The sequence below is a fragment of the Ptiloglossa arizonensis genome, chromosome 8, assembly GCF_051014685.1.
Source record: "Ptiloglossa arizonensis isolate GNS036 chromosome 8, iyPtiAriz1_principal, whole genome shotgun sequence".
NCBI lineage: Eukaryota > Metazoa > Arthropoda > Insecta > Hymenoptera > Colletidae > Ptiloglossa > Ptiloglossa arizonensis.
This window is the reverse complement of record NC_135055.1, coordinates 10,391,157-10,408,179: the sequence shown is the minus strand read 5'-3', so window position 1 is coordinate 10,408,179 and position 17,023 is coordinate 10,391,157. Positions and strand designations below refer to the sequence as shown.

At 36.4% G+C, this 17,023-nt stretch overlaps 1 protein-coding gene across 2 annotated transcripts in view; it reads right to left on the bottom strand.

Moving 5' to 3' along the window:
- Positions 1 to 7,523: 7,523 nt before the first annotated feature.
- The window catches only part of LOC143149888 (membralin), a 107,548-nt gene continuing 98,048 nt past the window's right edge, over positions 7,524 to 17,023 (bottom strand). The window contains exons 12-13 of one of the 2 annotated variants that reach the window (XM_076317683.1): positions 13,957 to 14,302; positions 7,524 to 10,245 (exon numbers count right to left, since the gene is read on the bottom strand). In XM_076317683.1, the coding sequence (XP_076173798.1) occupies positions 9,995 to 10,245; positions 13,957 to 14,302 (597 nt within the window). In that variant the 3' untranslated portion in view covers positions 7,524 to 9,994. Of the gene's footprint in view, positions 10,279 to 13,956; positions 14,303 to 17,023 lie in introns of both variants that reach the window. The other variant, XM_076317684.1, reaches the window with a different exon arrangement.

Genomic DNA, 17,023 nt, shown 5'->3' with positions numbered 1-17,023 from the left:
CCGATGGACAGAACAGAAATCGATCGGTGTCTCAGGCGCAGTCATTAAAAGCCAAAGTTTACCTTGTCGTGTGTCTTCGTTCTTGCAGGCTGGTCCAGGACTTCCGGTTGACACTCTGGGCTTTACAACCCCGGTGCACACGATTTCACACTTGCTCAGCTACACGCTGAGAATAAATGGCAACTGAAGAATTAACATATGGTAATTATTCGACGATCGTCCATACACGAAAGGAACATTGTGTCGTTTCGAAACGATCTAGTAAATCGAAGTATGTATTAACGAAAGGTTTCGATACCTCTGTGTTTCTCTTCTCTAGGATCATTTAATAGGTTTGGTCATTTGTCGTTCAGTTTGAGTAGTAATTAATTTATAGATATATAAATAACGTTCAAGGAATTTTCTAGAGTACTTATGCTCGAAGACGAGCAACAAAGCGGAAGTAATAAATAAATGATTTTTTGCGACTCGATGATTCGATGGAAATAAAATTTTATTGGTATAGACTGATTAAATATCTGTATTATAAAACAATCTTTCTTGATTATTTAACCTAAAACGTTGTTTAATTATAATTAATGATTTATGCTCATTTATTTACCATAAAACTTAATTACATTAATTAAAACGATATCTCACAAATTGAACAATTACTTTAAAATAATTGTTTGTATAATAAATTCGATAATTTCGCCGGCCTGTTAGTAAGTATAATATATTACTACATTTTGTTGAATATTCGAAATAACAAATAAAGAGATAAAATTCTCATTGTTAATGGTTGGTAATTCAAAATGAAGAACCACTGTAATGAAATAAATAATACTTTTTATATTTCCGTGTCGATTGATTAACCCCTTGATGCTAACCTCGTTTCCTGTGCATATTTAATTTTAATACCAAGAATTTTGAGATTTTTATTACGTTAATTTTAACCTTTTTAAGTTGCATTATTTACTTCTATAACTTTGCGTTGAAATCGTCTTTAAATTCTTCGTGACATTATATTTAAAATTTTATACATGCAAATAAATGTAAGACAATAATATATGAATGTGTAAGTAGTATAAAAAAAAATTAAGTACTATCGCATAACTTGTATTGTAACATTATAAGTTAAAGAATACTTTAAAGGGTGTCCACATACGAAGGACCAGAACATTGGTTAAAATAAATATACAAAATTTTTCCTTCAAGGTCTGTACATTTAACTTCCCTATTATAAAATTGAAAAGATTCATACTCTTCTATTATTAAATAATCCAAGACAAAATTAGAATATTAAGGTAACTCGAAACATTACGAATAAATATAATTACGGAGAAATTCACAATGACGTTTCTCATGTTTGCAATAGAAGGTGAATCGCTCCATGATAATTCGTCAAAAAATCAACTGAATAGAATATTTCCACTGTTTATGAATCGAACTTTAGCCTTGTTACATATAGTAAAAAAAAAAGAAATACTTGTAGCACGTATTTCAAACCGACCAGTCATTCGACCAAAGAAGAGGAGAAAATTTTGTCGGTGTTTGTACGACAACCTAGTTGATGCTTACAGTCGTAAAAGTATTACAGAGATTGGAGCTTGCCCCACTCTTTTGCGGCGTAGATCCGATTCAAGATGCAGAAGGAAATGTCCTAAGAAGGCTCAAGGGGTTCCAGCATAGTCTGCAAATCGCAGACCGTTTCTCCGGGACTATTTCAAAGAAAGCGAGAAGAAAACTGAGGTCAAAGGAGAAAAAAGGAAGGAAGACACGGCTACTAACGGATGAAACGAAGAAAGCCGGAGGAATGGTGAGGAACAGGAGGGACAAAGGAAAACGCGGAGGAAGTATGAAAAATGAAGCAAAAGTAGAGAGTAAGGGAGAAAACGAAGGGAACGGTGTGAAGCAGAAGAAGGTGCAAAAAGAAAAAAAAAAAACGAAAAAAGAGGAAAGAAGGAGACGACGAGGAGAAGAAGCGGTTTAATAAAAGAGAAGAGAGAAATACAGAAATGTACTTTCGTGTGGGCTTGCTCGTGTAGGAGTAGAAGGCAACCCTGTGGGCAGCCAATCAAATAAAGTAGTCCGAGGTTGCTTTGCCGGATGCAAATTCGGTCCCCGTGGGCTTTCTGTTTCCCCTTTCTCCGTTACCCTTCCTACCCCCGTGCTTTCCTCACCGGCAACCCCTAACCGAGTCTGTACACGAGTTTCCGGGACACACGAAAATCCTCTCGCTGCCCACTGATACGATACACTCCCCCTACGTATTGTTCACTTCAGCCCTTTCCAATTTCGACCTACGAAAAAGCATCCCGTTCGCTCTTCGCTCGAAGTCGATGCTCGGATCCACGGAAAAGGCCAACACGGGGCGTTAATCTTGCAAGGAACTATCGACCGTGAACGCTAAACATTGGTAAATTGATTAGACTCGAAACGATGGTAATTAGATTAATTTTTTAGATTTTTCGTGTCCGCGAGAACCCGATATCGAGAATCGTCACCGCCGGCAACTGTCGTTACCTATCGATGTAAAAGTGTTTACAATGATAATTAAACAACAATTCTGTCATTGATAAATATACAATATGATCGAGCTCGTTAAATTTTGAAAGCATAATTCCAACGGTTTGTTAATTAACGAAGTAAATATAACATGGGGATACGTATTAAATTACGTTTGTGGACACGGTATAGTGAATGTTTGCTGAAAATGTAATAACAGTTTAGATGGAAAACTATAAGATACTTTAGAAATTTTCAAAATTGACTTTCCCGAGAGCAAAAGGAAACTCTCGTACAAAGAAAACGTATTTTATTGTGTTTACTTACGTCTGAACCTAAAATCATGTCCTATTCTAAATCGATTAAATGATATTAGTGTATTAAATAAACAGTGATCCTTTAGTGCCTGACATACATAATTTAATCTTCCAATTTTCTCGAATGATATATATTGACTAGTATTAGAATTCAGCAAATTTCTATAAAGTCTTATAGAGTCAATTCGTCATATAAGCTATTATGTAAGTATTTTACCAAATGATTACATTACTGCAGAAGAAATTGCTGAACTCTTAACGACGCTGTCAACGACTTCAGTTTCATCGAAACTAACATTTACTTATCAAATTATGATCCAAACGATTCAATGCACTTTGGTCACGCTGAAATAAATGTTTCATATCTTTACTGAGAGATCTATATTTGATCGATTTCATCAGATTTTAGAGGTTCGTATCTCCCAATCGAAAGTTTTTCAAACCAATCACAATTTGTTCGTTCATTAACTATACATTACACGTTCACCTTCGAGGTTCGTATCGATACACGATAAACGTTATTTGGAAGCACTTTTCAGTTATCAAATTAAAAGAAATTTCGCGCGTTGAAGAAATCGTTCGTTTAATATACGATCACCTAATATTTACGAAACAAGACCAACTGAGCAAACTGGGTCGTCGACTTCAAACACAGGAAATTTTACAATCTCCAATTCCCTGCACGAAATCTAAGGGAAAAAACTCGACGACGAGTTCCATCTATTAAAGACGTGTATCCCCCGGTGAAATTCGCAAGACTTGCTTGGCCGAAGCTTCGTATCCGTGTGCACGTCGCAATGGGCGTTCAAGCACACGAGAGCACGGGGCTGAGACGAAATCGAATCGCGGGTCTCGTTCCTAATTATCTCGTAATGAAAATAAATCGTTACATTTGTAAGACCGCCGTGTCTCTTTGGACATTTTCGCAGATCGTTTTCCTCGTCCGTTTCACCCCTTTCCTAGCCGGATCTCTTTCTTACCAAACGCTCACTCGTTTTCTTCGGATTCCACGCCACCTGTTTGATTCTCTCTAAGGTACACCGCTATCTATTTGTCTATTTCGGCGTTTCTACGCTTCCCCCTTGCCGGGTCCACGTTTCCGACAGAATTCAACCTCCGTCTTATACCCCGAGCTCGCCCTGCTGTCCCGTTTGAACAATCAATTCCAATTTCACGGGAATCTCTTTTAAATCTTGCACTTTCCGTGTTTCACCCGGGACCTCCATCTGGGACTTCGTGAACGGAACCATTCGACCAATCGAACAATGTAAACTGCCTGTAACGTTAATCTTTACATTTTTACGCGTACACGTTTCTTTCTTCTTTTTTTTTCAATTTTTCCGTTAACTAATACTTAATCTTTTTCTCCAGCAGTACACTTTCTTACACGAGAAAATGTTTCCTTTCTCGTTATTCTTAGTAATGTGATTTGTATTATTATCAGAACAAGAAGAATAGTAGCCAAAAATTACTCGTTCCATGAATTCGAAAGCTATAATTATTTAGTAAAAAACAGAAACCTACAAGCACGATATAATATATCATAATCCAATACTACAATTTTGACAGAGATATCTCGTTTCTCTTTCTCTATCTCCGTTTGCTATCTTTCTTGTTGCAACGGACAACACAAGTTATGCGCAGAGTTACTTTCTTCTGTGGATGAAATAAAATGAAATATGTTAGAATAGAATTTGTATTATTTGGAAGAACACGCGTCTCGATTTGAAGATTCTGAGGTAAGTTCCGTGGAGTTTCTCAAGGTTCTCTTACCTCGAAGTGCATCTCTACCAATAAGTTGGCCAGATCCTTTCGAAAAAAGTCTTCGTTCTTTAGCAATCTTTTCAAGCGTTTCCTAAACAATATCGTATCCAATAACTGCGTTACTGCGAGTCACTCTTGTTCCAAACTCGCACATAAGGATGCACGATACTGTTATCCAGCTATTGTCAAAGTATTAATTATTTATAACTTAATAAATCGTACCAAGAAACGCTTTAACTTTCTTCGTTCATTGTTTCGCGTGTAACAATATCGTGACGACGAACGGTAATCTAATAAACGAATCAGTGTCGTTTAAAGTGCGAAACTCTCGTTGTGGAGACATCCCTTCAAATGCATGCCTACCTAGCTTCGTAAGAGGGTATTGGACCTCGGTGTGGAGAGGCGTAGCAGAGTTAAGTTCAGAGGGTTTCACGCCTAGGAAGATCAAGCACCGTGGAGTTAACCCCGCCATGAGTTCACAATACGATAATCTCTATCGAGGGATATGACACTAGGACGATAGAAATGCACGAGTTTGACAGAAAGATAGAAAATTTGTAACGATAAGGGAACTTCTATCGCCTATTCGTATTCGTTGCTCTAATTCGCACAATTAGTTGGAATATAAACGTAGGCAGCAGATATTCCTTCAAACTGGCACATTCCTGGTGTTCATATTACAAACGTTGATTTAAAGAAGGTCTTTACCAAAGTCCTTGTCATTTTATCAGGAAATGTGTAATATGTTTTAACACTTCGAGTACCGCGTTAAGAATTTTCGTGTGACAGCAAAAGACTGTCACTCTGTACACGGGTGACAATTAAATCGATTCATTGCAGAAGATGTTAGTATTATAGTTATTTGGAACGATGGAATAAGTATCTGTTAAGTTATTGTAAGAATAGTATAGAAACGTAACTATGACATCTGTTAAGTTATTATGAAAATAATATAGAAACATAACTATGACACTTTGTCTTTTCTTCTTGATATTGCAAACAAGTAGAGTAGAAATTTTAAGATTTATACCATTCGTTGCTGCAGTAAAAATATCTCTTTTTGAAAAAAGAAAAATGAATTTCAGAATCTCTCACTGTTTCTTAGACGTTTCCGACTACAGATTTTTAATCGTGTTGTACATTCTCTAAAAAAAGCAAAGAATCCAATATATTTACGTAGCTGCATTGTGTCAAGTTTTCAAAAGAGCACTCGATGTAGCCGCGCGTGTGGCCTAACGGAAATTTTCTTGCAAATTCGTGTGACGGTCAAAGTGTTGAAGAGAAAAATAACTGTCGATGACCCATCGGATCGAGGTTGACCGACAATGATAAAAGAGACAGACGATCAATTGACTGACAATTCGTTCGAACGTAAACTAAAATTAAGTTTACATAAAGGCATGTTCTACTAGCAGGGAAGAACATCTCTGTTGGTATAATGACCCATAGAAAGGCATTTAGAAGACAATAATGTTTCCTAGCGGAGTGCTTTACTAAAACCTCGGCTGTCAAGGGAGCACATAAAAAAAAACATAATGGAGCTACGTCGTGTTCACAGATAAATTAAACACCTAATAAAAGTTCGTATTAACGTTTATTACATTGAACAGTTATTTGGGTAAGTTTCCATCGATCGAAGGTAAAATAAATACCTTTCTATCCGTTACCTGTTCGATAAAATCTACGGTCTTGTAGGAATTTATTTAGTACTGGTGGTTATAAAATTAGGGTGAATAAAGTTCTAGGATATACGTGTATCGAATAAGGTAGTAGTAGGAACAAAACATTAACGAAGCACACAATTAATAACTACACTAACTACGCTGACTACTCTGACTAGTCTGACTACTCTGACTAGTCTGACTACTCTGACTACTCTGACTACTCTGACTACTCTGACTACTCTGACTACTCTGACTACTCTGACTACTCTGATTGCGCTGACTACTCTGACTACTCTGACTGCGCTGACTACTCTGACTCCGCTGACTCCGCTGACTCTGCTATTCTTATTTTACGCAACACGACAGGTTTCGACAATTTTCCAACAATGACTACTCCAAACAGTGATCGCTCTTCTTTCACACTTCACTTGCTCGTCAATTCCAAACACTTGAGATTCTCTCCGAACCACACGCAATCCCTTTCATGATCACGCCTTACCACAGTCTTAAATATAAAATAAAATTATGTCGTATTCGTTGTTCAAAACTTCTGTTTATAAAACCATTTCGCCCACATCTAGATTCAAAGAATGGGCCCTATATTTAACGATACCCGTTTGTCGACAATGATCGCTTTACCGTATAGAGTAATGCTTTGGTAACGTGAGGTAGCTCCTGAAAATTTTATCGAAGAAGGGCATGAAATTTTGTATAGGATATTCATCAATTATCTAAATGTACATATATTAAACTAAAAATGTGTGAAAAGAGTATTTTATTTTGATTAACATTTGTAACAATAATATGTATGTCTAAATTAAAAAACTACATCCTCCTAGAAGACAAAACTAAATTTTTTTTTACACCAGGCGCATAATCAAATAGTTTCACTGAATGTATATTATGCGAAGTGCTTCATCGGGAGAAACAAAAGAGTTGGGGATACGAATACACGATATTGCAACACCTTTATGTTTATTTGTAATCTATCGATAAGATCAGCAATAATATAATTGTAGTAATAATAATAACAATAATAACAATAATAATAATAGTAATAATAGTGATAATAATAGTAATAATAGCAATAATAATAGTAATAATAATAGTAATAATAATAGTAGTAATAAAAGTAGTGATAATAATAATAGTGATAATAATAATAATAATAGTAGTAGTAGTTGTAGTAATAATAATAATAATAATAATAATAATAATAATAATAATAATAATAATAATAATAATAATAATAATAATAATAATAATAATAATAATAATAATAATAATAATAATAATAATAATAATAATGCAGTAATATGTACAACCAAAAAGAGATTCTTACGACATAAGTAGTTTAGGAAAATATTTTACACGGTCGTATATATCTGTAAATGGAAATTTAAGGCATTTAAAACAACGATCGATCGTTCGTTTCTTTACAACCCTTAGAATCTGTTTCGGCAATTTTTGCATGCAAAAGCGTTACACTCTCGCAGATGGCGATCGGGCATTCGAATCGTGTCTGTGCAAACATAGCGAACACTCGGCTCCGACCCGATTTCGCTTCCGCGATACGATTTGCACGTACGTACCGATATAAGAACGTTGTTAGCAAAGGAATAAATATATGTGCAGTAAGTATCTCTTAATAAATTCTATCACCAGTTAATTTCTATTCTTATTCTACAATCGCTGTCGCTTAAAACTAATCACGACGTGCCGCGTGTTTCGATTTACCATCGAAAACGGGTTTAACCGTAAATAGAGTAAAACAGGGTGACCCAACACGCGGAAGACGTTGCAACAACACCTCGCCTCGGACGTATGATACAGTAAAACTTATTTTACAATGATCAAGCCTTAGATAATAGCGTGTCAACACGGAGACTTCGGCATCGACGGGTGAACGATCAGTTTCCGCTTGTAACGTACACTCTACCTCGTTCTTGCCACCTCTGGTCGTTTTGATCGTTAACTTGTGAAATTCGTTCACCGGCTCCGACGTACACCAAGCGCGCTATAATTCCCACGAGTGAAATTACCGACTAAGCGACTTAATTAATTAAGCCTAAGGATAACGTTGGAGAACTTGCCGCCAGGTACGAATGAATCGCTCAACGTAAGTCTCGGTTGTTACTGTACAAACTGGCATTATCGATACAAAGATTCGTTACGGTCGACGTTAGCACGACTACCAGAAGTTACGCTCTGCTCGCATGAACTCTAAGACGTACCAAACGATCAACGTAAATGTGAATTTTAACCGATTACCTAGCACCGAAAAAGTATAAATAACCGTTTATCTATTGGAAAGTAATGGATGAATGTGTCAAGAATCCATTCGTACAAGAAATATTCAATTTAGAGGTGAACGTCAAACAGTGAAAACGGTTAATTTGTAGCTGAACGGGTAAAGATTGTGTCAAAATTCCTTAACATTTTTTTTTCGTTTTTTCTTCTTCTTTTTTTTTTGTTTCAAGCAGAAATATTCCTTTCTAACGCAAACCGGGCTATTACATCTAGTAATAATGAAATATGTCCTCCGCTGAGTATCGAGAAAAGTATTGTCTCTCTTTGTCTCTGAAATGAATAGATTGCTCGTGTGTAGGCATATTCTATTTAAAAAAAAAAATTTCACCAAAATGCATTACACCGTCGTAGTTGAACTCGTCTCGTTATACTCGTTCCATTTGCGTTGATAAACATTTTACGGTAGATTTTCTGGAAGGAGGTAACTTCATTTTGAGATTTTAACCGATTTATCTAAAATATACAATCGTTTCTAATGCGCGGTATTCTTTACGAGTCTGAACATTTTCCTTACATTTTTCATCGGTCGCATTGTCAGAAGCGGCCGATACGTTAAATCTTCGTGGTTTGAAATTCAAAAATCGTTCACTCCCCCTCTACGTGACGTGCAACGAACAAACAACGGAAACGTTGGAATATTCACTGAAGGTCCAACTTGTTCCCTCCAGAAACTACAGTTTCGCTATTTTCTCGGTATCAGTGGACACACGATCGTCCCATTTCGAAGAAAACACGAAACACGAGGAAATTCTGTTTAAAAAATTTGACAAACCTAGAAACTGTTCACGTATGAATATTAATCGTCCGCGCGGATCGATCGAATTACGGATACGGGTACATTGTATTTAAAACTCGGCACTGTTGATGTAGGAATGTTCGTTGAAACGAACACTCGATGCTCCGAAGAGAAGCTCGTTCTCGGCTCCGATCGGGAAAAGAAGAACTCTGTAATTTTCGTTAAAATCTATCCTAGCCACAATCTTTACAAACGGTTAAAAAGAATTCGTTTCGAAAAATCGTTTCGCCATCTTGAAAGTTTCGTATTTCTCTCTGACCCCGGGAATACGATATTGCATACATTAACCTCTTGGTGGGAGTATATTTCCTAGCTATCTGGTCCCGTGCGTGAAGAAATCCAGTTACCAGTTATCCCGTTTCATCCCTGCCGATCCTCAGTCCCTAGTTACTCGTTAAAACCTGAGACCTGGCCACCCCGGGCCAGGTTGCTGAAGTATGAGCTTTCCCGGGCTGCGATATCGATACCTTATAAAATAAACGTTTTATTTTCCCCGTACGGTCCACAGTGAACGATACGGTCCGTGTCCAATTGTCTACGATCCTTGAGGTTCTTCATCTCCGGAACACTCTGCACGCAGATGCAGCCGCGCTGAAATGACAACCTCTTCTCTACTCCCAGGCTATACGCTATGCAACTGGCATGGCTCGAGGCGCTTAGTGTTCTTGCTTGTCCTGGCAGGATGCCGTTTCCTTCCGGGTCGCCTCCGTAGCCTCGATCACTTCAAAGCCTTCCGATATAGAAATATCTGTGGACGAACCATTGTCTCCTGCCTCGGCGTTGGAAGCAACGCTGCCAGATATTGGTGCGACTGATTTCGCTTCCGTGCTCGTGTCGGTGCTCGTGTCGGTGCTCGTGTCGGTACTCGTGTCGGTGCTCGTGCTCAACGCCGTTGGGCTCTCTGTTGCTAAGATTCAAAGCAACGTTCAGTTTCTACTCGCTAAAAGTAACAATAGACGGGTGAAAAAGAAGAGAAAAAAAAACGAAAACGAAGGAACCAGGTAAAAGCGAGACGAAAGTGCCCGATCGAGAACCGATCGACGAAAGCAAGAGAGATGAAACTGGACGAAAGATGATTAGTAATATCGATACACTCGTTGGAACGACACTTAATGGAACACTTACCCTTTGCACTTCGTACGTCGAGCTGGGCCCGATATCGTATTTCGTTCCAGCAGCCCCTACGTCGAACGACGTTTTACATTGATTAAATTGTAACGGAACGAATTGTAATTGTAAAAATAAACTTGACATTTTCTTTTAGAATTTCTTCGATGGATTGTAGGGTGATTGTTCGTGTACATGTAGGGTGATTCGCTTAAATTGAACAGTTATTTCTGTTCTTACGAAAGGTGGGAAAAAACGAGAGAGTGTTATTTAAATGGTTTTGAAGTGTGCGATCTGTCGTTTTAATCACTTTTTCAAGATCGTCGACATTTTTTGTACATTAACGTTTATTTTTTATAGTTCGATGTTGTTGTTTGCATCGAAACGAATTCGATGATCTATAATATCATGACCTCGAGACGACTTTAATAATTGAAAAATGAATTACATTGACTAACAATAATATTTTCACTCGGTTTAGTGAATTCTATACGTTTTCCAAGTCTGAAAACCTTTTTCTAATACTTTGTTTAAGAAACACTTAATAGAAAGAAAATATGAGAAGAATATCATATATTTAAGAAAAATCTAATTCGTAAAAATAATTAGGAAAATTCGAGTACCAAAAACAGTAATGAAACTAGCATCGAACAATGATAAAGAAAAACGTCTATATGAAACCCACTAACATTTGCATTCTTTTACATTCTGGCAAAAAACGTAAAGAAACCGTGCAACATTTGTAAAAGAAAAGCTGGTCTTTGTTTCACAATAATTAGTACATGTATTAAAATATGTACTACATTCGAAGGCGTGAAATTTAATACATTTTAACGCAATACGCGTATATTATGAACAAATCTTTATAGTTCTTTAAATTTTTCTAAAAATGTACAATATTCCTTTTATAAATTCCACAGAATGTAATTGGGAGCTGCTGGAACACGATTTGCGAAATGTTACGCGGTGCAAAGCGTGAATTAATTATGCATACTTGGTAACCTTTGCTAGAAGTTTGAAACTATAACTATATAAATCGGAAACAGACTGTTTTAGAGGAATATTGAATTATTTATATGCAGGGTTACTTATGAAGCGTAATGATTCTACTTTTTATTAAAAGACGAAAGCATTCTTTTTTCATTTACACAATTTTAATGTTTTATTTATTTACTTAAAGCTTTCGTCTTGTTCCGTATATTAGTTTTTTAATTATACTTAATTGTACCTAGTTTAATTGTATTTAAATGTAAGAATGACACTTTACTCATTCTTGATTCATTGTTTCACCTGGTTCAATGATGTGACACAAAAATGATTATAAACAGACGATCTCAAACTAATGACCAACAGTGTACATACATAGCGTTGCACTTAAATTGACACAACGAAATATCTCGTAGATAAATAATTTAAAAAATAGTGGAATGGATTATCGTATTTTATGATTTTAAGAGGGGATTCAAATGAAATTGTTAATTTTTTAATACGTAATTACTAAAACATTTTTTCGTAAAACCTCTACTGTTTAAGATATGTAGAGAAACAATTACAAAATGAGTATCTGGTAAAAGTTTCAATATTTATCTCCATCTAATGTTCGTGTTTCGAATTTTATTTTAATTTTGCGAAAGCCTAATCGCTTGTATACAGACACAATTACGGATAACTTATGTTTGATTAAACAGCTATCAAGCAACTCAAAACGGAAGTGATCTATAAGATTTTGTCAAGATAATATTGATACCGGTATTTACGCAGTTGTCACTTTATTATCTATGCATTTATCATTTATTAAATATATTAATGAATGTTTAAAAGCTGGAGAATATTCATATCTCGAAAAAAAAATTACATTGATTTGTTATTAATGTAGTAAATGTAAGAACTTAATGTAATACTTTAACCATTTCGTAGATGTTTCTCTAAATTTTTTTAGAAATAAAAGTTTACCGAAAAATATTTCAAACAAAAGTTATGTACACTTATACGTAGAATAAAATTTCAACATTAGAATCCTCTCTCAAAATCATGAAAATATGTTCCATCCTTTTTTTCCTTTAATTAGTTGTCTACGAGATATTTTATTGTAACAATTTAAATGGAACACCCTTTATATTCTAACTGTTGATACAATCAAATTGAAATAAATATTATTTTTGGGATAAACGAAAAGTAAATGAAACAAAGAAATATTTCGAATGGATATTATTAATGATTTCATTGTAGTAACATATAATAACAGTGATGTCCTTGCATTTGCAAAACTCTCAAAGCAATAAAAACAGATATTTAACTTCAAAGTATATCTTTTATGAAAATTAATGTATCGTCGTATCAAAGGAACGAAAATAAAATATAATAAATATTCGTTCTAGTTTGCATAATATAAAGTCGTTTCTTCACACGGTAAGTTACATGAATAAAAATATGCGCAGAAACTAAATTGAAATTAAAGCTGGAAATAAAGGAACACAGGCCTAAAATGTGTTAGAAAAACAACCTGTAAAAAAAAAATGTATATTGTTTATAAATTGATCGAAACAAAAGTTATCATGTTTACGGTTTAGTGCACACAAGACGATATTCCTTCTTTCTAATCTCGATATCCAAACTACTATTGGACGAGCTAAATTCCTCGAGCTAAATATGATTCTGAATCGAGGGCGGATCATCGTTCTAAATTCTCTAAATTCTTCGACGTATCAGTTTCACTCGTTAACAGGATTATCGATTATTCAAATCGCCAAAAGCAGCGTTAGATAAAATTAAAAGCAAGGAAAATAATCGGCACCAGTTCAATAGTGCGAATGGAAACGCGATCCAAAGGTATCGCATATGCCAAACAATACGCGAATGCGTTAAAGTGACAAGTGTCGGTGACACAGGATCTACAAAGTGTGCATTCAACATTGTAAAGTGATTCAAATCATTAGAATTTTTCTGAACTCGAAAGACAATTGAACGCTCAATGTAGCTTTAATCGCGTTACTCCTGAATAATACGGCTACGTTGTATCTCCCTTATTTTTTTTTTTTTTTTTTTTTAACAAATGAACCATTATAAAATCAATAACTTCTTCGTATTTTCCCCGTTATTTCTATCGCTATCAATTATCCAATACAATGCAGAACGGTTACCAAGAATAAACAAATTTGTCGGAGCGTGAACATTTAACGGGAAAGAAATTAATAATATTTAAAATACAGCGTATAACCTTATCAGAATTCTGAATTCATAAATAAAATTGCTGCTGATTACTTTGAAACGAATAAATCGCGCATAAATTAGTCACTTTGCACGGAGAAAAAGTACCAAATTAATGAATAACATTAGTTACTCGATGAAAACCAATTGGATGGTTGTTCGTGTTGCATTAAACGATACAGACATGAAAATAGATGCGAATGAGCCGGAAGATCTTTCGTAAGCTGTTGATCGAGGAACAAATGTAACATCGACTAATTACACAAACTGAATAATCTGGATAATTTGATACCAGTGCACATACCTTCGTTGCTTTGTTCTTCACTCGACTGGGAAGTTTCGGTTGCGGTTTTCGCTTCTTCTTCGGCTGGTACCTCGGAATTGGTCGATTCTGATTGAACCTGCGTTGGACTAGACGAAGGTACTTCTTCTGCCTGATCAGGCATCCTAGTAACCGATGGTTCCCGTGTCGGTGAAGGTTCAGGCGATGGTACAAGACTAGCGAGTGTTACATTCAAGCTGGATTGAAATTCAGGCGATGGTTCAGCCATACGAGATTGGGGGTGATTACGAAACAAAAGGTTCTGTAACCGGGCCTGTTGCAGGATCTCAGGTAACTCGTAATGGTGGAAGAAGTACACCATGGAATGCTGAAATCATATCAAGAACATGACTGTTCATTAATCACCCACAATTCCTGCTCGTTCTTATTACATCGTGATATATCAACCTCTGGTATCTAAAACATATTTTGCAACAGAACCTTGATATAGATATTGTGTGTTGTTTGACTTGATCAAACCACAAAGATTAAGATAATTATTTATTAACGCTACGTTTCGATTATGTGGATACATGGTCCTCGTTAGAGATAATCGATCGAAATTTGAAAAATCATCGACGAGGCATACAAACGATTTAATTTTACTAGTAAATACATCTTGGAAGATATTCGATAAATAATTTCGTCAATTTTTCGGTACGTTACGATCACTGTTTTCATCTGTTTCTCTTGATCTGTCACAGTGATAAATATTTCCACGACAAATATTTAACGTGCTATTATTTTTCATTTATTTGTACAGATATGTTTATAAGAAATGAAAATTGGAAATAGTGTTTGTAATTATTTAAAATTTCTAATAGAATTTTTTGTGGCATAAACGTCAATGTTTAAAATGAAGGCCCATTGAAGTGAATATTATTTACATTCATTTTAATAAAAGAGCTACGAAACTTATTTTATTTGAAACGATGAAACTATTTCATTAAATATCTCGTGAAAAATTTATGTTCCGTGCACCTTTTATTTTTTATACGCAGAACGGCAGGAATCGATCTATCTAAGAAAAAAATTTGTCATACCGTCCAATTTTTTTCTTCGTCAACTTTTTCTACCCGTAACAAAACAAGAAATGCTATCCGTTCAATTTCGTAACGCTTCCTGGTATAGAACGAATACACAGACACTCTGAGTCTCAAAAATAGAAAATAAATTACACTCGTATTACAACTCGTGGTATTGCACGTTAAATTCCCAACCGGTACAAACCTTGGTGATTTCACTCACAATGTGTCAACCAATGCTAAAAAAGAATTGCGATTTTTATCGACTTGAAACGATTTTTCCATCAACTCTGATTCCCTGCATTGTACGATATTCATTTTCGCTGTGTAAATTTATAGTAATGCTTGTTCGTCTGAAAATGATATTTAATTCGATCGATAACGCTGCTTGAAAAATAACTGCTTTGTCGCAATATCAAAAGAACTCTACTTGTTTAACTTGCGAGTTTGTATTAGCCGCATCCGCAACCACCGAAAGTGTTAGTGCAGAGCACCAGGTTGGTGCATACGATCTCACGATATCGCTTGTTTCTGCGAACTATGTGTATGTCGCTCGTGACCAGAGAATTTATATGGAAATTCGCCAAATTTGTTCTATATCGTTTCTCTCGTTCTCTTCGCACCCTTCGGAACCACTGTACCGATCCCTCTCTTTCTCTCCCTCTCTCCCCCTCTTTCTCTTCCCCATCGCTTCACTACGTTTCCGAACCCGCTACCGATTGCAATACCTTTATTCACCGTAGTTGCAGGCATTCTGCGCGTGCATACGGGGTATGAATAATTTTGTACCGCCGCAGAACAAATAAAGACATTTCTGAAATTATTGAAACAAGCGCGGGTCTTTCGTATGTGCTCAAGTTTTAATTAAAATATAAATAAAATTTTCCGAATCAAGATCGTATTATTCATCGAATTCTCTCTCCGGATACTGTGCATTATATTTTTGACGGTTCGTTGTTCAACCGATTCTAACCGATTGATAAAAAAAATGTAATATTTACATTACGAATCATTATAAATCTTTTTTCCTATATCTTTCCATCGACGAAAAGAGTAGTTCTTTTTGTCATACGGCATCCGTCTTTGAATGAAATATATTCCGTTCGAGAAAAAAAATACAACTGCGTCGCTCATCGTGCACGAATCAACTTAAACCGAAAGTGTTCCAACGCGAACGATATAAATTCGAACTTAAAATTTGTAGTGGAGAGAGAAGAAGGAGGAGAGAAAACACCACGTGCAATTTTTCAACATAATCCTTCATCCGGGACGTAAAAATCCAACAACCGGCCAGGTCGCGGGCGGCCAGACAGAGGAGTCCAGTACCGAAGATACGAAAAAAAAAAAAAGAGAGAAAAAAAAACAACAACGTCAGAATGAAACGCGCAAGCCGATAGCTCGAAAGCGGACGGAGTAAAGCGGCAGAAGAAGGGAAAAGAGTGACTGAATATGGAAAATAGATATCTCGAGACCGAGCACCTGTCGTCGACATGAAGGAAATGGTATCCACGGTGATTCGTCGGGTATAACGAAACGTTATATCTGCATCGTTTCAGAAAAGGAAGACGAGGCGAAGGCAGAAGCTGGGATCGGAGGAGCCGGATCCTAGGGTAGGGGGATCCGACGAGGAACGAGATAGGTTCCGCGTTGCTGGGGGAAAAAGTAAGCCGGGTTAAAACGATGGCTAGGGCGAAGCAGGTTACCGAGGAAATCGGATTTTCGTTTGCTGGATAATCAACGCCGATGACATCGATATCGGCCGGCATATAATCATGCCGCGGGGCTAATCGCCTGAACTCTGACCTATACAGAAAAGGACCGGGGCGGGGAGATAAATAGATAGAACGAGACAGAGAGAGAGAGAGAGAGAACCGAGAGGGAACAGAGGGAGAGGAGAGCCATGCCAGGAATCAAAACGATCCGGTTTACCCAGTCGTGTCTTGTTGCCCTCAGGGTTTTCGAATTTTCCAGCGGCTCGCTCTATTCGTAAACTCGTTCCCGCGAAATAATTGTCGATCGTCGCT